Here is a 23,536-nt window from a genome sequence, read left to right as displayed (position 1 = left end):
GAGTTTGGGAGTGAGTTTCCTCTGCCATTCTTTGGAAGAGTTTGCAAAGGATGGGTGTTATCTCTTCTCTAAATGTTTGATTGAATTCACCTGTGAAGCCATCTGGTTCTGGACTTTTGTTTGTTGGAAGATTTTTAATCACAGTTTCAATTTCATTACTTGTGATTGGCCTGTTCATATTTTCTGTTTCTTCCTGGTTCAGTTTTGGAAGGTTATACCTTTCTAAGAATTTGTCCATTTCTTCCAGGTTGTCCATTTTATTAGCACAGGGTTGCTTGTAGTAGTCTCTTATGATGCTTTGTGTTTCTGCGGTGTCTGTTGTAGTAGTCTCTTATGATGCTTTGTGTTTCTGCGGTGTCTGTTGTGACTTCTCCTTTTTCATTTCTAATTTTATTGATTTGAGTCCTCGCCCTCTTTTTCTTTTCTTTTTTTTTTTTAACATCTTTATTGGAGTATAATTTCCCTCTTTTCCTTGCTGAGTCTGGCTAAAGGTTTATCCATCTTGTTTATCATCTCAAAGAACCAGCTTTTAGTTTTATTGGTCTTTGCTATTGTTTTCTTTGTTTCTATTTCATTTACTTCTGCTCTGATCTTTATGATTTCTTTCCTTCTACTACCTTTGGGTTTTGTTTGTTCTTCTTTTTTTAGTTCCTTTAGGTGTAACGTTAGATTGAGATTTTTCTTGTTCCTTAAGGTAGAATTGTATTGCTATAAACTTCCCTCTTAGAACTGCTTTTGCTGCATCCCATAGGTTTTGGATGGTCGTGTTTTTGTTGTCATTTGTCTCTAGGTATTTTTTGATTTCCTTTTTGATTTCTTCAGTGATCTCTCGGTTATTTAGCAATGTATTGTTTAGCCTCCCTTTGTTTGTGTTTTTTTATGTTTTTTTCCCTGGAATTTGTTTCTAATCTCATAGTGTTGTGGTTGGACAAGATGCTTGATATGATTTCAATTTTCTTAAATTTAATGAGGCTTGATTTGTGACCCAAGATGTGATCTCTCCTGGAGAATGTTCGTGTGCACTTGAGGGGAAAGTGTAATCTGCTGTTTTTGGATGGAATGTCCCGTAAATATCAGTTAAATCTATCTGGTCTATTGTGTCATTTAAAGCTTGTGTTTCCTTATTAACTTTCTGTCTGGATGATCTGTCCATTGGTGTAAGTGAGGTGTTAATGTCCCCCACTATTATTGTGTTACTGTCGATTTCCTCTTTTATAGCTGTTAGCATTTGCCTTATATATTGAGGTGCTCCTATGTTGGGTGCATATATATTTATAATTGTTACATCTTCTTCTTGGATTGATCCCTTGATCATTGCGTAGTGTCTGTCCTTGTCTCTTGTAACATTCTTTATTTTCAAGTCTATTTTATCTGATATGAGTATTGCTTCTCCAGCTTTCTTTTGATTTCCATTTGCATGGAATATCTTTTTCCATCCTCTCATTTGCAGTATGTATGTGTCCCTAGGTCTGCAATGGGTCTCTTGTAGACAGCATATATATGGGTCTTGTTTTTGTATCCATTCAGTGAATCTGTGTCTTTTGGCTGGAGCATTTAATCCATTCACATTTAAGGTGATTATCAATATGTGTGTTCCTATTACCATTTTCTTAATTGTTTTGGGTTTGTTTTTGTAGGTCCTTTTCTTCTCTTTTGTTTCCCACTTTAGAGAAGTTCCTTTAGCATTTGTTGTAGAGCTGGTTTGGTGGTGCTGAATTCTCTTAGCTTTTGCTTGTCTGTAAAGCTTTTGATTTCTCCATCGAATCTGAATGAGATCCTTGCTGGGTAGAGTAATCTTGGTTGTAGGTTCTTCTCTTTCATCACTTTAAATATATCATGCCACTCCCTTCTATTTGTAGAGTTTCTGCTGAGAAATCAGCTGTTAACCTTGTGGGAGTTCCCTTGTATGTTATTAGTCATTTTTCCCATGTTGCTTTTAATAATTTTTCTGTGTTTAACTTTTGTCAGTTTGATTACTGTGTGTCTCCCGTATTTCTCCTTGGGTTTATCCTGCCTGGGACTCTCTGTGCTTGCTTCCTGGACTTGGGTGGCTATTTCCTTTCCCATGTTAGGAAAGTTTTCTTTTTTAAAAAAATTTTTTTATTTACTTATTTATTTTGGGGCTACTTTGGGTCTTCACTGCTGAGTGCAGGCTCTCTCTAGTTGTGGCGAATGGGGGCTACTCTTCGTTGTGGTGCGCAGGCTTCTTATTGCAGGGCTTCTCTTGTTGCGGAGTACAGGCTCTAGGCACGTGGGCTTCGGTAGTTGTGGCACTTGGGCTCAGTAGTTGTGGCTCGTGGGCTCTAGAGCACAGGCTCAGTAGTTGTGTTGCATGGGCTCAGTTGCTCCGCAGCATGTGGGATCCTCCTGGACCGGGGCCGAACCCGAGTCCTCTTCATTGGCAGGCAGATTCTTAACCACTGCGCCACCAGGGAAGCCTTAGGGAAGTTTTTGATTGTAATCTTCTCAAATATTATCTCAGGTCCTTTCTCTCTCTCTTCTCCTTCTGGGACCCCTATAATGCGAATGTTGGTGCATTTAATGTTGTCCCAGAGGTCCTTAGGCTGTCTTCATCTCTTTTCATTCTTTCTTTTTTAATTCTGTTCCATGGCAGTGAATTCCACCATTCTGTCTTCCAGGTCACTTATCCATTCCTCTGCCTCAGTTATTCTGCTGTTGATTTCTTCTTGTGTATTTTTCATTTCAGTTATTGTATTGTTCATCTCTGTTTGTTTGTTCTTTAATTCTTCTAGGTCCTTGTGAAACATTTCTTGCATCTTCTCGATTTTTGCCTCCATTCTTTTTCCGAGGTCCTGGATCATCTTCACTATCATTATTCTAAATTCTTTTTCTGGAAGCTTGCCTGTCTCCACTTCATTTAGTTGTTTTGTTGAGGTTTTATCTTGTTCCTTCATCTGGTACATAGTCCTCTGCTTTTGCATTTTGTCTATCTTTCTATGAATGTGGTTTTTATTCCACAGGCTGCATTACTGTAGTTCTTCTTGCTTCTGTTGTCTGCCCTCTGGTGGATAAGGCTATCTACCAGTTACTTTTTTTTTTTTTTTTTTTTTTTTTAAAGCAGGAATGCTTTGGAAGGAAAGATGAAAAGCTTTAAAAGTTTTCTTATTCCTGGGCTTCCCTGGTGGCGCAGTGGTTGAGAGTCCGCCTGCTGATGCAGGGGACATGGGTTCGTGCCCCGGTCCGGGAAGATCCCACATGCGGCGGAGCGGCTGGGCCCGTGAGCCATGGCCGCTGAGCCTGCACGTCCAGAGCCTGTGCTCCACAACTGGAGAGGCCACAACAGTGAGAGGCCCACGTACCGCAAAAAAAAAAAAAAGTTTTCTTATTTCTTACATAGTCTCATATTTAAGCAGTGGTCATTTTTGCTATTTTTCTCAAAATAAATTAAGGATGCTTTGCTTTTATGTAGAAGGAAATCATAATGACTACCAATTTTTGGTTTATCCATGAAATGCATAATGGATGTTACATGAAAAAACAAACTCACCAAGAGTCCAAAATTAGTTTTATGTTCATGCCATCTTTTACTATATCTGCTAAGAAACGAAACTGATTGAGGATGTTGTCTTTTTTAATAAATTTATTTATTTTATTTATTTATATTTGGCTGTGTTGAGTCTTCGTTGCTGTGTGTGGCCTTTCTCTAGTTGCGGCTAGCGGGGGCTACTCTTTGCTGCAGTGTGCGCTCTTCTCATTGCGGTGGCTTCTCTTGTGGCGGAGCACAGGCTCTAGGCACACAGGCTTCAGTAGTTGTGGCGTGCGGGCTTAGTAGTTGTGGCTCGTGGGCTCTAGAACACAGGCTCAGTAGTTGTGGCACACGGGCTCAGTTGCTCCGTGGCATGTGGTATCTTCCCAGACCAGGGCTCGAACTCGTGTCCCCTGCATTGGCAGATGGATTCTTAACCACTGCGCCACCACGGAAGCCCCTAAGGATGGTTTTATTTTGGTTTTTTTGTTGCTCTACTTATTAAATATCCTCTGGTGAAGGGTAACAAGTGGGAAATAAAATTTAAGGAAAGGTAGAAAATGCTGGAATAGTTAGGTATAATCAATCCCTGTATAATCACTGTTTTCCAAATTTGAGGTCTGCATCTGATTATATTTTCAAAAATCTCTAATAATCAAGGGTAACTAGGACAGTTTCCCTACTAGTTTCAAAACTAGAAAATGGATTTTAAAACAAGAGTACCAGTTCTGCAGCTGTTATGTGACCGTGAACAAATTGCTTACCGTAACTTCTCTGACCCTTTGTTTCTCCATATCTGGAAAGGGAGTACTGGGGGAATTCCCTGGCAGTCCAGTGGTTAGGACTCCATCCTCTCACTGCTGACGGCCCAGTGTTGATCCCTGGTTGGGGAACTAAAATCCCACAAGGGAGTATCACAGTATCTACTTCCATGAGTAATGGATAAGGAGGGAGATATATTGATAAAACCTCACTTATAAGTGCCTGACACTTCCACTGTAAGGACTCAGATGTTAAGCCATGTTATTTGGAAAAAGTATTCCACGTGCATTTGGAGGAGAACATTCTCTGTTCTAATCTTGGCCCTGCCACCTACTAGGTGTGTTACTTTTGTCTAATTGTTTACCCTCTCTAGACTTTAGTTGCCTCTTCTGTTAAATGGGGGTAACAATAGAACCTCCTTCAAAGGCTTGCTCAGGGTTAAGTGAGATGATACACGTCAAGATAATGCAAAGACATCTAAGCCCATGGCACATGGTGAGCATGCAGTAAGTGTTCGTGATTATGGTGAAAATGATGATGTTTCAATTAAGGGCAGCCTGGACGAAAGAGAGAAGATGTACCAAATCTGATATCTCTTCTCCTTCCCATTCACTAATCTCCAGCTATACTGTTTATACTAGACATGGTAAAGTATGTACCTTTTGTTTATTTTCCTGCAGTTCCACTATAAATTATTAATAGACCTCTTTTATGAGGTTTTTGTCGCAACTGACTGAGGCAGTAATTGGAGAATCTGTTAGTTATCATAAAGACCTTTCCACTTTGTAGTATCTTTATAAGCTCCAAGCTCATGTCTAATTTGAAAAGCCTAATATTTAGTGCCAGGGGTCAGGGCAAGAAGGAGGAGGGCTCAGTATGGGACGGGGGTGAGTTCAGTCCTACAGGGAATCTGTTTGATCGTCCGAGAACCTGGCCTTTGTTGCCACTAGGTAGGGTGCCGGAAGAAGGACAAGGCTCTTCAGAGGCCCTGGGGGCCAGAGAACACTGCCCTAATCTGCCACTCTGTCTTCCCCACCCTTTCATCAGCATGGTCTTTCTCCTCCCCTGGTAGTGGCAGAAGGGGGTCAGAATTGACAAGCCAAGGTTGGCTCCTGAGGCTTCCTCTGAATCTGGGGCCGCACTGGACTGTGCAGTCTGAGTGTTCCAGCCCCCAGCCTCCACAGACACCAGAGATCACTCCTGACTTAGAGAAAGTGGCCTTCGTCACAAGAAAAATATTTGGGTCCTTTGGTGTGAAGACACAGTCCTGGGCTGTTGTCACTGAATTCTGTAACTAGGAATGAAGCACTATACTGTTACTAAAAATGACTTATTTTCTTTCAGAATTATCAGATTTTTTAAAAATCCAGAATTCTTCTATTTGTAAATGTCAAAATTGTTAGCTTCATGGGACACTTCATAGGAGGACACTTTTCTTGGAATTCGTATCTCCTCACTTCACTATTCCTTAGTGTCTCCTACTCAGCACCCTGCATTCAGCTTTGAGTACACCCCCTCTTTTCAGCATCCCCTGTACATCTCATTTGAAATGCTTCTTGAACCATCCTTTCCTTTCTGATTCCACTCTTTCCAGCCAGGTTTTAAGGTTATCACCTCGCACCTGTATTTTTCATAATAACTTACATTTTTTTCTTTTGGATTATAAAAGTAATACATGCCCTTTAGAGTTTGTGTCTGTGTATGTGTTCATTTAAGGAAATTGCTTCTGCCCTCTGTACAGTTTCATATTGTGATTTGTTTTTTAACTTGAGATATCAGCATGTTACTATATCGCTAAGTATTCTCCAAAAAAATTCTAATGGCTACATAATATTCCCTTATATGTTTAGAGCAAAATATTTTTAACATATTTATTTAACATAATTTATTTAAATACTCTCAGCCATTTAGATCTTTCCTTTTTCAGTATTAAAATCAATGCTTGGGCTTCCCTGGTGGCGCAGTGGTTGAGAGTCCGCCTGCCGATGCAGGGGACACGGGTTCGTGCCCCGGTCTGGGAAGATCCCACATGCCGCGGAGCGGCTGGGCCCGTGAGCCATGGCCGCTGAGCCTGCGCGTCCGGAGCCTGTGCTCCGCAACGGGAGAGGCCACAGCAGTGAGAGGCCCGCGTACCGCAAAAAAAAAAAAAAAAAAAAAAAATCAATGCTTGTTTTCAATTTCTATTCACAGCATAGTGTAGTGAGTAAGAACATGCGATTTGGAGTTTCAAAGACTATGGTTCAGATCCTGGTTCTGCCATTTATTCCTAGGCCTCAGTTTCCTTCTTGGTAAAGTGGGGATTATAATAGTACTTGCCAATAGCATTATGACAGTTTGAATGAGATGCATGTAATATACTCGTTTATACAGAGCTTGGCACATTGTGAGTGCTGCTACATAGTAACTGCTATTATAATACTCACCTCATTAATGATCTGCAGTTGTTTTTTTAGCGTAGTTCCTATAAGTTAGAGTGTAACATCAAAGTGTACAAATATTTTGATACTTTTAATAACATATTGACAAATTTATTTGTAGAAAGGTTGTACCAATTAATAGTCTCATAAATAGTGTAAGTACATATCTAATATCACCTCTGCCATGGTTAGGGTACTATATTTTTGGTTATTATTTATGTCAGTGTAACATATGGAAGTGTTATCTTATAATTTACATTTCTTTGATTGACAGTGGAAATGACTAGTTTTAATTGTTTAATTGGCTAATTATATTCCATTTTTGTAAATTGTTTATTGAAGTCAGTGCCCATTTTTCTATTGCCTGTGCATCTTTTTTCTAAATCAGTGAGTTCTTTATACAGTAATTATTTATTATTAATAAATAAATAATAATAAATATTATTAAATATTATAAACTATTATTTATTAATTATTATTATTATTTAAACTAAAATTTATCGAGCGTTTAGAACTTTCATATGACACAAGGGTCAGAAAGGACTAAGTAGTTTGCCTAATTCTTAGAACCTTGTGTGACACAGAGTAAATACTCAGTAAGTACTTGCTGTTTTTGTTATTAATCTTTGTATTTCACAGCACCTCGCATAGTATGGTGCTTTGCACATAGTAGGGGCAGAATAAATACTCATTAATTTATATTGACACTAGCCACCCTCGCCTGTGCTCTTGGATGTTCACAGAAGCCAGCCTTTAATGAGTGCCTTTGTGGCAACCACTGTTTAAGCTCAGGTGGGTCAGCATCTCCTGGACTCTACATGATTTTCCCCATTATGATTTTAATGATACTTTTCTAAAACTCTGTAAAATCAGTTTATTTCCCTCACTTCATTTCTAGGTAACAAACCTGAATTTGGCAAGTGGCGTCATAAACGGAAGCAGTGCTTCAACTCCCCACACACTTCGGCCTGTCATCAGTCCTAGTGGCCCAACATGGTCAATACAGTCAGACCCCCAAGCTCCTGAGAGCCACTCCGCCCCTCCTGGAAGCAGGTATGTCAAGGGCCATGGAGCCAGCATTTGGGTCACACAGGGGCAGCCTGGATCCTAAGCAAGTCATTCTCACTTTGAGTTCCCTGCACAGGCACCAGCAACACAAGTGCCTTTCCCCTCGTGTCCTAATCCTCTGGTGCTTGAATATAGGGCCTCATTTCACTTGTAAGACAGTTTGTGGGCAAATCAAATGAAAAGGAAATTTCTGATACAGTTCAGCAAGTTCACTTCTGGGTGAAAGAGCAAGAATTTATACTATGCTTAATCCTCGCTCACAGTCAACATTTTTGTGTATTGACTTTTGACATTTTCTCCTTGTCTCCTAATTCTTTTTTTATACCTTGTATTACATTATGTTTCAGTAACTTTGGACTCTTTTCTTTTGAAGCACATATTTTATATGTTTTTATGTAGGTTATCTAATTAAACTCAAACAGCCTCCCTGGACAATGTTCATTTGGAAAGTGGGAAGAAAATTCCCTTTATGTAGTTGAGCAAAGTGGCAGAGGATAGATCCAAATAGATTCTGACCATAACGTCAGCAACTTCTGATTTAAAAAAGAAACCACTGTATTGGATTCTAGTCTCGATCTGTATTTCAAGTTCCCCTGTATAAAAAACGTAAGAGGAAACAGATTCCCAGTACATCTTGCTTTAGTGGCTATTAAATATGGGTTTAATTGCATCTGTCCCTGAGTCAGATGAGCTAGAATGGAATGTGACTGTTACAATGAAGTATTCCAACCAGCTGAGATATTGTTCCCTCCAAATAAAGACACTGTGCCACAGGTGTCCCACCAGCTCCCTACCCCAGGCCAGCACATCAGCCTCTGCCAACCAGCCACCTCTTTGGATGCTGCCCTGCCCTGAGGTTGGAGGGGTGACCGAAGGCTTGGGCATGGAGGAAATACCTAATTGTTTTTCAAGTATCTGTTGGTGTTAGAATGATTACTTAAGGAACTAATTTGGGAAGCAGAGACTCTGCCCAGGAAGCAAGATAAACATAAGCGCATTACATCATGCTCTGGTACGGTGTCTTTCATACCAGTGATCATTGTGGTCAAGGGTGAAAAGAATCATCTCAATTTAGAATTATGAAGAGTTGAAGACCAAGAGGCAGGACTTTTGAAGACAGGACATCCTCCCACACTATTCTCTTCATAGGAGAAGTCTGTCCTTTGGTGATTTATGATTCCAGAGTAACCACATTCCTAAAACATAAGTCGTAAAAAAGAAATTCTGTTTATACCACAGAGCTTTATTTTCCATATAAAATATTTCCAAATATTCCATTTTCATTTTACAATCAGAGGCTTGTTTCTATGGAAAACACTTTCTCTGCAATCTTGGATATATTGTCTATATGACAAGGCTGCAACCGTTTTCCATACGGTAAGCAAAATGTCAAGACTATGCATTTTGGAAAAATAGTTTTAGCTTTTTTTTTTTTTTTTTGGCTGCACCACAGGGCATGCGGGATGATGAGATCCCCAACCAGGGATCAAACCCGTGCCCCTGCAGTGGAAGCTCGGATTCTTAACCACTGAACTGCCAGGGAAGTCCTGAGTTTTAGCATTTTTCATACTTGTGTTTGGAATAAAAATTATGGCTGGGTTTTGAAGCCTTCTCTCGGTGACACCTGTTAATGCCAAGACACAGAAAGATGAAGGGGTCCATCAAGGTCAGAGGCAGGACCTAGGGTGCAGTGCTGTGAGTGACCTTCTCCCAGCCAGACTGTGCTCATGGGCTGTGGTAGAATGCCACATGATACGATCGACTTCAGAACCACTGGCACCAGGAAGTAGCCCCTGCAAAGCCCCCTGGTCTTTCCCTTTGGGGGTTAGTTGTACCCATAACAGCCGTCTCTTCACCTACTCTTCAAGCTCGAGGGTCAGTTCTCAGGCCCCATTCTAGTCCAGGGTAGCCCTGGAAAATCTCCCTTCCCCCCAACCCCCAACACCGCACAACCTCTGGTTGCCATGACAGCCTGCAAGCTCAGCTTGGGAGTTCCAGTTCCATGTGGAATTCCCAGAGATACCCACCCTAAAGAGCCTTAAATGAATTCTCAGAGGTCCTTTCAGAACTGGCTATGACATGGGCCCCAGCCAGACCTCCCTCAGGCATTCGCTCTGTCCCATGCCCCAGTTTCTGTATTTACCTGGTAAGTCACTGTTTTGAGGATATTTATTTAGTCTCTTGTTGTTCCTTCCCTAGTAGTAAGGGTGACTAAGTTTAATGAATAAGGGATTAGTAGCTTAGAGATGTGAGTTTTATTACTGATTTTTACACTAAGTGACCTTAAACTATTCATTTAATCTTTTTATTGGATAAGCATACTTATGTATAAACTGGCCTGTTTTGGGAGCTTTTAGGTTGTTCTTAAAGCACTTTGATCTCCCTGGAAGTGGGTGCTAAGTAAATAACATGTCCTCTTACTTGTACATCTACAAAAGCATCAGTGGATTCCAGTGCTGATAAACTCTCATAATTCACTCAACCAGGGGCTGCCCTGTAAACAGTAAAAAGATGTAAAGAGAATCCAATGCTGGCTGTACTTTTCATCTGCATCTTGGAGGATTCAGTGACTTGGTAGCCACAGGAATGAAAACTGGTGACTCACAAGAACTCAGCAAATAGTGTTATTTTTCATTTCCCTGTGGCGTTGCTATTGTTCTCAATTTTATGGATCACACAAGTTTTCACCAGACAACCTTGTTCTTCCCCCGCTGCTTTGAAACCACCCCAAATGTAGCCCAAGGCTGTCGTCTCCCATTGGGTCAGTGTGAGCTCAGCCCAGCTCCTCAAATCCCTCGGTTCCTTTGGTCTGTCTGGAGTCCCTGTTGGAGCTTTGTTGTGGGAGAGGAAGGCAGAGAGCCCACGCCTTGCCCAGACAGTCTGAGGCCTGGCCGTGGAGCTTGCAGTTCCCTAGACACTCGGAGTTGGACTTGGCCAGCCATTCCTCTGTTGTTACTTTTCAGAGGTAATAAGTGAGATTAATTGCAGGCCATTCTCCAGAAGAGAATGTAGTCAGGGCCAAATACAGTCACATGTTTAGAAGCCTGAGGTGTGCCTTCGAGCAAGGCCAATTGAGAATTATACAATCTGGCCTCCAGGATGCAGGTACCGAATGTCCGCGACCTCTTTTTTCTTAAAGGGATTGTATTTGATTTCTAGATGCTGATACCTGGGTACTAAGCTTTTCTTTAGCCAATGAAATGGGTCGGGGTTTTCAAGCTGCCTTTTAATTCTCTATTTTTCTGGGTACCCGGGGAATTGTTAGGAGCTGAGACTGATGTGCAGAGGCATCTCCTCATTACCACCAGCCTTGCACAGAACTGGACCATGTCAGGGAGGAGCATTTTCTAGGTGAGGAGAGCATCTTTCTTTGGGAGACCTGGAAGGGTTACTGTAAAGTTCTGGCTGCTGCTTGGAATGATTTGGGAAGGACAGGGCCTCAGACGGCTTGGCAGGAACCTGAGGCTCTGTTTTTTTCCAGTCCAGCCCTTCCTCGTGGATCGAGCTGTCAGGGAATCCCACGAATGTCTGGCTTCTGCCCCTTTGTATGTTTTTCCAGCATTTGTCATTGAATTATTTTTATCCATCTCTGGTTTTTTCACACATGCAACCTGGGGATTTATCTGTTCCTCGATGTTAAAGGTGAGGGAGGTTGAAGGCACAGTCATGAGTTTGTTCCTTCTTTTTGTGACAGGGCAAGACATCGTGGACCTAGGCTGTGTGGCCTGGTAGCCTCCACTCTGGAAAACAGCTGTATGTCAGAACTTTAAATTCTGTACTGGGGAATGGGATACAATGAAGCCCCAAATATTGGAAAATTGGGTGATATTTCATGTCACCTTGTTCCTCTGCCCTCTTACTCTTTAGTAATAAATTATAGTCTGGTACCTTTCTTTACATAATTTTTTGAAACAGATTTTCAGAGATTCTGATACCAGTTTAACTAATACTTTTCTCCCTTGTTTTAGATTATTTCTTTTTTTAAAAAAATACTTTTATTTATTTATTTATTTTTGGCTGCATTGGGTCTTCGTTGCCGAGCGCAGGCTTTCTCTAGTTGCGGCGAGCGGGGGCTACTCTTCATTGCGGTGCATGGGCTTCGCATTGCAGTGGCTTCTCTTGTTGCAGAGCACGGGCTCTAGGCGTGCAGGCTTCAGTAGTTGTGGCTCGCGGGCTCTAGAGCGCAGGCTCAGTAGTTGTGACGCACGGGCTTAGTCGCTCCACGGCATGTGGGATCTTCCCGGACCAGGGCTCGAACCTGTGTCCCCTGCATTGGCAGGCGGATTCTTAACCACTGCGCCACCGGGAAAGTCCTAGATTATTTCTCACGAATGTTGCTGGAGATTCAGGACTCTGACTTCCCATCTTTTCATTTTCAGTTCTCAGAAATATTGAGTTTATTGTCTTTAATAAAACATGTTCTGTTCATTTTCGATGTGTCAGGCATTGTGTTAGCTGCTGGGAGTAGCGACAAATAAGACAGAATCGTCCCCAGTCTCCCAGAGTTTACTGTCCAGGATGTATCTTCTATGCTCTCGGCGTAGGGCTGAGCGCTGGGTAGAGTCTAAAAGACTTTGAAGACCTGGTGTTGGATCACTAAGAGGTTACCGTCTAACAACGAGAAGGAGCCACATACACATGGAACAGTTAGGAAACAGTGTTGGGCAGCACATAACAAAAAGATTTAAATGGTGTGACCAGGCAATTAGAAGAAAGAGAATCAAGAAGAGGGTGTAAGGATTTAACCCTGTCACCGGCTACAACATGGCTGAACCTTGAGGACATAATGCTAAGTGAAATGAGCCAGTCACAAAAGGACCAATACTGTATGATTCCACTCCTATGAAGTATCTAAAGTCGTCTAAATTGTAGAAACAGAAAGCAGAAAGGTGGTTGCCAAGGGCTGGGGGAATAGAGGAGGGGGAATTAGTGTTTAACGGCTATAGAGTTTCAAACTTGCAAGATGAAAAAGTTCTAGAGAACTGTTGCACAACAGTGTGACTGTACTTAACACTACGGAACTGTAGTCATAAAAATGGTTAAGATGGTAAATTTAAAGTTATACTTTTTTTTTAACCACGATAAAAAGAGAATAGGAGGAGGAGTGTGTGAGGTTTTAAAAGAGAGCCCCATAGTTCTGCAAAAATTATTCAGCAACCAAAATGCTAAGGCTTTGTTTCCATTTTCTTCCTCTGTTTAGGGGAATTATTCTGAAACTAGTCCTTTAAATGTTTCTATTTCTTTAAAAGTATGTTTACTTTATTTATTTATTTTTTGCGGTACGCGGGCCTCTCACTGTTGTGGCCTCTCCTGTTGTGGAGCACAAGCTCCGGACGCGCAGGCTCAGCGGCCATGGCTCACGGGCCCAGCCGTTGCGCGGCATGTGGGATCTTCACGGACCGGGGCACGAACCCATGTCCCCTGCATCGGCAGGCGGACTCTCAATCGCTGCGCCACCAGGGAAGCCCAGTATGTTTACTTTATAGGAAAGGAGGCCATCAACCCCTGTTAGGAAGATGGCAGGGTATAGTGAAAAGAGAAGGGACTTCAGGGTTTGCCTTACTGAGTGTATGACCTTGTGCGAGTTGCCTAGCTTCTCTGAGCCACAATTTCCCCATCTGCTTAAAAGTGCAGATAATAATACCTACCTCATTAAGTTGTTATAAGATTTAGTAGAGTTGTGCATGTGAAAGTAGCCAGTATGGTGCCTGGTTTTGGTGTAGGTTCTTGATACCACTTAGTTCCCTTTCCAGGAAAAAAAAAAAAAAAAGGAGAAACTTAAAATTGGACTTGCTTGGGATGTGGGATTGCTACACTCCGTGTTTTAGTATCTGGTTTAGAGGAAACTGGCCATCAGCCATATGCAGTGCACTCCTGGAGCTGGATCGCAGAGATGTAGCCTTTCCAGCTGAGGAAGGGCCATCGGAGTGGGGCCCACAGGAGACTCTTCCTTTTCTTTGACCCCTTTGTTGAAGGGTGACTTCTTTCTACTTAACAGGCCCTTCCTCTCTGCTATCTTCTTCTGAATGTTGAAATTTCCATTGCGGCTCAATGTTCCAGCCAGTAAACACTCATATTTTCCATCCATCCTGGGGGTCGAGCTTTGGGAGAGCTTTCCTCTGGAGGAGTTTGGAGCTTATAATTTTGTACTTTATCCTGTTATATAAACAACACTCTCTAGCCAAAGAGCACAATCACAAAAAGACACCACTTTTGGGGGGCCTAAAAACAAAAAGAAACTCTTTCTGTTCAGAGTTATGTGGAAGGGCTATTTCTCTCATCCTCCTTCCTTCCCGTAAAACAAAGCTTACCTGACCTCCTTCCTCCTGAGCCTTAGCTCTTAACCACTCCTTCCCCTTGAGAAAAACGCTTCTCTGGCACACGGGTGATAAAGGCCTGAACTTCTATCTGAAATTCCTCTGCTTCGTTTCTCACTCAGCCAGACACATAACCTCTCAAGGGTTATGCTCTGTGTCAGTTCAAGCTCTGTGACAGATTCTACAGTTCCTCCTTCACCAAGAGAGCTGAGTGCTGTAGGTGTTTGTACCAAGGCCAGAATCACTGGACTTCTGCCTATTGAAGGAATGTTGGTAAACTTTGGAAATGTGTCAGAGATCGCTGGCTGGACATCATACCAAGGCCTAGGCAAAGTAAGTTAGGGAATGTTTGGGCCTAGTATCAGGAGTGGAAGACGGGGATCTTTTCTTATCTGCAAGCCAGAATAAAATGCAGCTTGCTTTGTGGTTTGCCAGTGTAGCATTTTTCCAGTTTCGTTTGCCTTCTCCCCTCCCTCTCAAAGCATTAAAGATAAACTACCTTATATACATTTCCTCAGGATTAACACACACACATGCACACTCGGACACATACACACAGAGTCATTGTTAGAGGCAAGACTCTGTCTTATTTAGCTGTTCACTTTGTAATTTGATATCCATCCACAATTGATGATTATTTTGGTTTTAAGAGGACTGAATGACAAAAATCCATTGTACAAGCTGAGTGAGACTCCTTTTCTAGAATTAGGAAATTTTATCACAGTTACTTAATTCATAATTCAGTTTAATTCTCACATGGTTTTTCTGTCATCTTCTATCTTTCCAACATAGCTGTTTACCAGCCCTAAAAGAGTTTGGAAAGAACCACAGTGGTGAAGAAACACTATATCTTTCTTTCTGACTCTTGTAGAGGAACACTGATGATCCATTTTTAAAGCTTACTTAATGTTGACTCAACAAATTTAGGACAACCAGCTGGCTTCACTGAACCTTTAGCTAAAGACCTCATCCTACCTTCCTGCCCATCTTTCTGCTGAAAGACTCTCAGCATATATTACTGACCGAGTACAGCTAAAATATCAATGCTTTTTTTTTTTTTTAAGTCCTAGGATTTAAGAGGCTAAAAGGAAAAAAATCTTCCTGTATCTATATTTTAATAAAAGAAAACAATAGACTCACACGGTCTGAAAAGGAGTACAGGTTCTCTCGTCCCTGCAGCCCTTTTGAGGAGCAAAATTTTGGTGTAAGTTCTGGTTTTGGTGTAGTTTCCTGATAACTCTTAGTTCCCTTTTCAGAAAAGAGAAAAACATAAAAAATTAGACTTGCTTAGGATACGGTATTGCTACACCACTGAGTTCAGATACAACTGGCCATCACTTACGTGCACTGTCATATCGTATCGCGGTGACAAAAGCAGTTATACCTAATCACAATGCTCAGGTGTACATTATTTGTTTTTATAGTGAAGTAAGGATCTATATATTAAAATTTTGATTATAAACTATTAAAATGCTCCTAAGGAAAAATAAGAGAAGCTAAACTTAAAAGGTAACATTTTAATATGGAGCCAAGCGTTCTTTGGGAAATGCGAGTAGGGCTAGAGTGAGAGAGGCAATATATGAGAGCTTAGGAATTCAAAATGTCACATCATGTGGCAGGCCCACGTGTTAGTAACAAGTAACAGTAGAACTCTTGTCCTAATTGGACCATTCTTATGCTTCAGAGGCAATAAAGGGGTGTTTTTTGGTTTTCATGAATTATCAGGCTAAGACTTGTATTAATTTGGCTTCAAAGTCAATAATCAATGCCACGTTTTGCCTGGTTTTTTAAAAGAAGTTTTACTATCTTTCTGTAATGAAAATGAAATATGGGTGCATCTCAGTAATGTGACTATAATCTAGAAGGCTTTAGATGAGAAAATTAGGCTCTCTGGCACCACAGGTAAGGAAACCATAAGGGGGGTGGGTAATAAATAGGTTGTACCTAAAGGCTACAGGAAATCAAATTATGTTCTTGTGAAACTGGGTTGCACCAAGCAAAACTGAGCAGATGAAAAAATCTGTCTATATTATTTGTATTCTCAAATATCTTGCTAGCTGCTTGAACCCAACACTGACATTTGAAATACAAGACCCTAAGAGTTTTTTTACCTTCTTCACCAAATATTTAGTATATTGAAATACTTGAAAAAGAAGAAAGGTGAAACTGGTAATAAGTAATGTTCCAGCTGGAAAATGGCTTCATCTGGTAGTTGTTAAAACAATGTTATCCTAAAAAAGTTAGCATGTTACTGAATATCTCCTAAATGCAAGGCTTGGGGCTCACTCTGAAGGAGGTAATAGACAGGGTCTCACTCTGTCTGGAGGAAAGTTGATAGTCACTTAAGTTACTAATGCAAGTATTGTAAGGCAATATGTACTTAATTGTTGACGAAGAGGATTATGCTGGTAAGTGGTACAAGTTCAGAGGAGAAATTGATCACTCTGACTGGAGAAAGTGGCAAAACCTTCACGGAAAAGAAAGGTGTGTGAGCTGACTCTGGAAGGGCAGCTGGGGCTTGGGTAGGCAGAGAGGCTAAAATTAATCAATCAAGAGGTAACTGCACACTTACTTTGTGCTCCGTGCTTTGCGAGGATCTATGAGAGGATCAAGAAATGTGCTCCACAGTCCTGTAAGTTAGAGCTGACACTCAGCAGGGCGGTCTAGAGAATACTGCCCTGGAAGTTTGCTTATTTTTGGCATGTGAAATATAGAGCGAGTGATTAAAGGGGGGGCATATGGACTCAGTGGAGCTCGCAGTTCAGAAAAGGTACTAGAGAAGGGTGGAGATCTAAGGCTCTGCAGAGGAAGGGTTTAAGGTAGAGTTTAAATACATCCTAGATTGTATATAGGCTGCAGACTCCTGCAGAAAAGGAGAGGAAGAAAAAGAGAGCTAATGTACAAGGTGTTTAAGGCATTTTCAAGGGAGAGTGAATGGGAACCAGTCCAGCTGATAAAATGTATTAGTCAAAACACTTTGAGTTTTGGGGTTTTTTTTTGTAAATTTATTTATTTATATTTTATTTTTGGCTGCGTTGGGTCTCCGTTGCTGTGTGCGGGCTTTTCTCTAGCTGTGGCGAGCGGGGGCTCCTCTTCGTTGCAATTCACGGGCTTCTCGTTGCAGTGGCTTCTCTTGTTGCAGAGCACGGGCTCTAGGCGCGCAGGCTTCAGTAGTTGAGGCGCGCGGGCTTCAATAGTTGAGGCGCGCGGGCTTCAGCAGTTGTGGCGCACGAGCTTAGTTGCTCCGCGGCATGTGGGATCTTCCCCGACCAGGTCTTGAACCCGTGTCCCCTGCATTGGCAGGCGGATTCTTAGCCACTGTGCCACCAGGGAAGTCCCAAAAACTTTTGAGTTTTAAGTGATAGAAGCTGAAATCATGCTGGATCCTAACTGTAAAGGCGATTTTTCAGTTCATACAACTAAAAGGTCTAGAAATTGATGTTGGAGGCTTATGAAGCATCATTAATCATACTTTCTACTTGTCTCCAGGTCTTGCCTCCACAACTAAATGAGAAATTATAGAAAAATATCAAAGATAGCAAAATACCAACTTTATTGCTGATAAAGATAAATTGGAGAATACATCTTGGGAATATGGTACAATTCTACCTTTCATGGCTAAGTCTCATTTGTCTTATTTATTCTAAAGATTTTCTTTGTTGATATTTTGTTAATTTTGATAATTAAAACAAAATTTTTAAGGAAGAAATAAAAAGACCTTCTATAAAGGTCTTTTATAGAAAGACAATATAAATAAAATTTATAAAATAAATTTTATTTATTTATATAAAAATAAATAGACAAAAACAAAAAGACAAAAACAAAATAAAAAGACAAAAACAAAAAATAACTTGGCCTGATTTTCAAGGTGAATATCTGTATTTGGCCCCAATCTACCTTTGCAGTTTTATTCTTCACACATTTAGTTCCAGCCAAACTCTATGGATCAAAAATAGTATATTTTCCCATCACTACATCCTTATACCATTCTGTAGCACTTATCCTATTAATTTACTATAATTACTTCACGAAAGTGTAAGTTGTCTTATTCACTGTTGTATCCCAGTGCCTTGGTAAACAGCAGACACTTAAACATAAAGAACAAATATTAAGTAAAAGAATGAGGGAATGAACAGACCCCCTGCTCCTCACCTGTATGTTTACATGTTCAAACCCTTTTCTCCTACAGGGCTTAGCTCAGCTCAGCCTTTCTGCAACCTTCCCTGATGACATCCCAAGCAGATGTCATTAGGCTTTCTCTTCCTTCTGTTCTTCATCCCCTGGACTCATGTTCCTAAAAGATGTAATTCAGAGGAGACTCTGGCTAAATGCACAGTTTTAATTCCTAGAGAATGAATTTTTGTGGCTCTTCCTATCCTAGTGATCTGAAAACTAGAGAAAAAAGCCCTGTTTCTTCTCCACTGAAGGTTTTTTTTTCCTTTTTTATTTTTATTATTTTTATTTTTTAACATCTTGATTGGAGTATAATTGCTTTACAATGGTGGGTTGGTTTCTGCTCTATAACACAGTGAATCAGCTATACATATACATATATCCCCATATCTCCTCCCTCTTGCGTCTCCCTCCCACCCTCCCTATCCCACCCCTCTAGGTGGAGCTCACACAGCTGCCTTCCCAAGTCATCAGGTCCTTATTGCTTCTCCTTTGAACCCTATTCAGTTCTTTCTAGTTATCCAAGATTGAAAGTGCCCTACAAGCGAAAGACCCTTTGCATTTTGGGGGGCGGGGGCGTGCTGTTGGAAGAGGCAGGGTGTGGAAGAAGAGGGAAAGGCAGAGACCGTTCTTTTTACCCTCCTTCTCCCCACCCCACCTAACCCTCAGGAGTCTTGAGAGCCACTCCTAGAAGGTGCTTAAACAGCCCAGCCAGTATAGGATGACTATCTCTTTACTCCAGCCTTTTAACATTGGTTGACCAGTAAGTCATTGTGTGTACTGAATATGTGTGATATTTCAGATTTTTGGTGTTCTCTACAGTAGTTCCTCTCTCCTCACTGTCCTTTATTTGATAGACTTATAGTCGGCCCTCGGTATCCACAGGTCTGCATCCACGGATCAAAATATTTAGAAAAAAAAATTTCAGAAAGTTCCAAAAAGCAAAACTTGAATTTGCTATAGTCCAGCAACTGTTTACATAGCATTTACATTATATTAGGTATTAGAAGTAATCTAGAGATGATTTAAAGTATATGGGAGGATGTGTGTAGGTTATATGCAGATACTGTGCCATTTTATATAAGGGACTTGAGCATCCTTGGATTTTGGTATCCACGGGGGTGCTGGAACCAATCCCTTGCACATACCAAGGGACGACTGTACTGGCATCCCCTACCTGGGTGGCTAGTATGGGGAATGCATAATGTCAGGCCACCATCTCCCTGCTCCAAGTTCTAATATCTGTTTACCTCTGCTATGACACATACCACTCCTCTTTGTATTATTGTTGTCTGTATACTTGTCTTACCTCCTGTATTAGATTGTAAGCTTTTGAGGGTCAGAGACTGAGTCTTACACATCATTATGTCCTTACACTTTCCTGTACAAAGTGCTCAGTAAATGTTTGGTGAATAAGTGGCTAGATCAGTGCCGTCCAACATGGTAGCCACAAGCCACGTGTGGATTTTAAATTTTTAAATCAATTAAAATTAAATAAAATGAAAAGTTCAGTTCCTCAGTCATACTAGCCACATTTCGAATACTCAAAAGCCACATGTGGCTCGTGGCTCCCATATTGGACAGTACAGGACAAAATGGTTGTCCCAGAAGATTCAAAGATGTGTAGAGACCCAAACTTGGTCAGTGGAAAAAAAAAAAAAAAAAGAAGTACAAAGTAAGGCACATTCTTGATTATCCTCTTAGGCTCTTTTGTAGCTGTCAAGCCTCTTTTGTTTAGATCTAGAGATTTACCACAGATGCTGTTCTTAAACTAATTTGTGGTACTGGGAGGGGCATATTTTAATGCCTTGGGAATCTCAACAGCTCAGAGCTTCTGAATTACTAGTGTCTAACCAATCAGAGCTGGGCTGGCTGAGAGGAAGGGACTTTTAAAGCAGATCCTAGCGTTACCATTTTATTTTCTGAGATACGCTCATGACTAGATACTGGGGAGGGGTCTTGCTTCCCTACACTTACCTAGCCGCCAGCCCCCCACCTGCTTGGCTGGCAGTTCTGACTTGGCTTATAGAGCTGCTATAGCCCTGGGGAACAGAGCCAAACATGCGGAAGTGGTTACATGTACCAGCTCTCAGGGAAGCTGTGGGCTAGCAGGGGGAGTGGGTGGGGTCCTGCCTGATGGCTTTTCAAAGAAGCCAAATCTTTGAAGTTTTGTTTTAGCAGCTGCCAGGTATGCTGTTTCAGCACTTCACAGACACTCTCGCTGTGTTCCCATATCACATTTTTTCTTTACTATATGTGCATAGTATACACAATGGAGCTTGGTTGTTGGGAGGGTAAATATAAAATTGTGGAGTAAGGTGCTAAACACAACCCGCTTTTTCTTTTTTTCTTTGACTCTGCTGTGACATAGCCACTTTTAATGCTCCCTTTTCCCTTCTCAGCTCTGATCTTTTCTGATCACCTGCCAAAGGAGAGGCAAACAGAGTCCTCTTCTATTTGAGAAAATAGTAAGTTTTGAAAAACTGGAGCTCCTGCATTTCTCTGATGAATTAGAGCATCATTCTGAGAATAGAACATCACCCTTTTCCAAAAGAACAGTTGACATCCCCCAACAAGCAACTCTGATACTTTCAGACTTGGAGTAAATTTCTTGAATGTAGATCTTGTGCACCACTGGATCCTCAGCATTTAGGGCAATGTCAACCATAAGTATTTGTTAAATGATTGCACTTGCAGCTGCTAAGCTGGTGGGGGGAAGGACTGGGTAGGTAAAGCACCCCTCTAAAGCCCACACTCCGAGCGTTCTCTGCTTCCTTGCTTCTTTGCTTAAATAGTCCCTTTCTCCTATCCAGTCTACAGTTAGCTCAGACCTTTTCCAGCGGCCCCCAAATTTGCTCCTTCCTCTGAACTCCACTCTTTTTTGAGTATAGTATATACTCCCCTGAGTAATCATCTTCTGTGCCTTTGTTCTTGATCTCCTGAACTGTAAGTCTGTTAAAGGCACAGGCTATGTTTTATTCCTACCCAAAGAACCCTGGAGCGGGAACAGGAAGACCTAGGTGCCAATTCCAGGTCCACCTGGAACTTCCTGACTGGAGGTAAATCATCTGACTGAACTTAAGCCTAATTTTGCCAGGTGGGAAGCAAGGGTGCTCGGATTGTCATGGGAGTTCAATGAGATCATCTACATGAACATGCTTTGTAAACTACAAAGTACTACACACGACTAGGTCTTTTCAGTATTAATAATACTTATTATCACTATAAAATAGTAATGTTTGTTTACGCTGCTGATGATACAGAGACTAATCTCTCCCAGAGTTGAGGTAAATCACAAGCTCAATCCCCCATTACTCAGCTTGGCACAGGTTTAAAGCATTAAATGGTCCGTTCCAGGCACTCTCTGTCATCACCTCTCTTTCAGTCTGCAGGTTCTTCTTTTCAGACCTGTGGGGTCATTGTTTTTCTTACTAGTCTCCCCCTTTTTCTCCTCTCAGGTTCAGGCTGAGCTCTCTCTTTTAACCCCCTCAGTTCTTAAAGAACCAAACTCATCCCATCCCATTTCCAAGTTTTGGCTGGAATTGCCTTGCTGGTGGATCCTTCTCTCCTCAGTGTGGCCATCCGCTTCCCATCGCTCTGCCCATCAACAGCACTGGGCCCCGTCATCATCCTCCCCCTGTCCAGCCCCCCATCTTCATCCTCAGCTTGGCTCAGCACCCCTTCCTGTTTTCCTCTCCCTTCCCTTGCTTTTCTGCCAGGCTATATCCCTTTAATCCTCCCTTTCCATTTATCTCATCCTGCATTTTCTTTCTTTCTCTAGGCTCAGACCTTTCATCCAGAAAGGATGTTCCCCCTTTTAAGACTCTGTTTGGTGCATTTCCATGTACCTCTCACCCTGTCCCTATCACCTTAAGGCATCTCCTTCTCAGAGAAAAGTAGATAAAAAAAGCACTGCCATTTTTTTTGTTGTTGTTCTATCATATGGCTTCAGGAGGTCCAAATTCTTTTACTTTAAAATATCTACACTCTCACATTTAAATGTTGTGACCTAGTGTTTGAGAGCAGGTATTCTATACAGGCAGACCAATTTGGATCCCTCCCCCTTTTAGCCACTTACTAGCTACGTTGCTTAGGGCAAGTTCTTTGAACCTACTGTACTTATGCCTAAATGAGGATAAAATGCCTAATTCGGGGCTTCCCTGGTGGCGCAGTGGTTGAGAGCCCACCTGCCGATGTAGGGGACACGGGTTCGTGCCCGGGTCCGGGAAGATCCCACATGCCGCGGAGTGGCTGGGCCCGTGAGCCATGGCCGCTGAGCCTGCGCGTCCGGAGCCTGTGCTCCGCAACGGGAGAGGCCACAACAGTGAGAGGCCCGCGTACCGCAAAAAAAAAAAAAAAAGCCTAATCCCTAGAGATGTCCTAAGGAGCAAATGAAAATTAAATGACATAGGAAAGCATTTTTACAGGGCCTGCCTCTGTAAATGAGAATTACTGTAAACCTGTCCACATCATCTATCCATACCCTGTTTTACAGGTATGAAAAATTGAGACCTAGAGAAGTAAGTGGATTGTGCAAATTCTCATGCCTACCTGGTGGTAAAGCAAGGTTGAGAACCTACTTCTAATTCTCAGCCTGATGAATTTTCCATTTGATTCCTCTAACTTCTCAAAGGGTTATTTGTTCTAGTTTCCCTTCTTCAGGTGGAACATAGGACTACTCCAGAGAGAGGAGTGTTCATTTCTTCATGCATTTGTTCATTCAGCAAACACTGCATGACTGTGACATTGCCAGGCTTTGAGTGGACAAAGACCAGAATGATGACCAGCCTTAAATGGTTGGTCCAGTGAGTAAGAAATAGTCGTTGTGAAGAATAGTCACAGTACCAAAAACATGCCAGTGAAGGCATCTTGAGACCTCTAGAAATAAGCTCTATCGGAGGAAGACCGGAGTAGACTTTGCGGAGGATGGATTATTGTTTTTTAACTAAGTGAGCATCACAGAGCCTTGTGTGAAGGCAGGGAGGTACGGAAGAGCATGCCTGAGTGCACCATTGTGGGAGCATGGCGTGCGTGTAGGGGAGGGTTGAGGATGAGATGGAAAAGTTCAAGTGCCTGATATGCCATGTTCAGGGGATTTTATCCCATTATCTGCCCTTTTAATTAATGTCAACCAAAGAATTCAGCAGAGTTTTTTGAGTTTTGGGTTGTTTTTTTTTTTTAACATTTCTGGGTTTTCATATGTACTACTTCCATTGTCTTTCCCGTCTCCATTCATATCTGGCAAATTCTTTGTGTCATTCTGGATCAAGCCCAGTCCTGACCCTTACTCTGTGCACCTTCTACTGCCATCC

At 41.7% G+C, this 23,536-nt stretch overlaps 1 protein-coding gene across 1 annotated transcript in view; it reads left to right on the top strand.

Moving 5' to 3' along the window:
• The window catches only part of TTLL5 (tubulin tyrosine ligase like 5), a gene marked incomplete at its 3' end in the record, with an annotated part of 258,145 nt that overhangs the window by 155,733 nt on the left and 78,876 nt on the right, over positions 1 to 23,536 (top strand). The window contains exon 30 of the mRNA XM_082845972.1: positions 7,565 to 7,719. Within this exon, the coding sequence (XP_082702098.1) occupies positions 7,565 to 7,719 (155 nt within the window). The remainder of the gene's footprint in view (positions 1 to 7,564; positions 7,720 to 23,536) is intronic.

Source organism: Leucopleurus acutus (genome assembly GCF_964270905.1).
Source record: "Leucopleurus acutus genome assembly, chromosome: 1".
Taxonomy (NCBI): Eukaryota; Metazoa; Chordata; class Mammalia; order Artiodactyla; family Delphinidae; genus Leucopleurus; species Leucopleurus acutus.
Note: the sequence above shows the minus strand (reverse complement) of the source record. Positions and strands in the feature narration are given on the sequence as shown.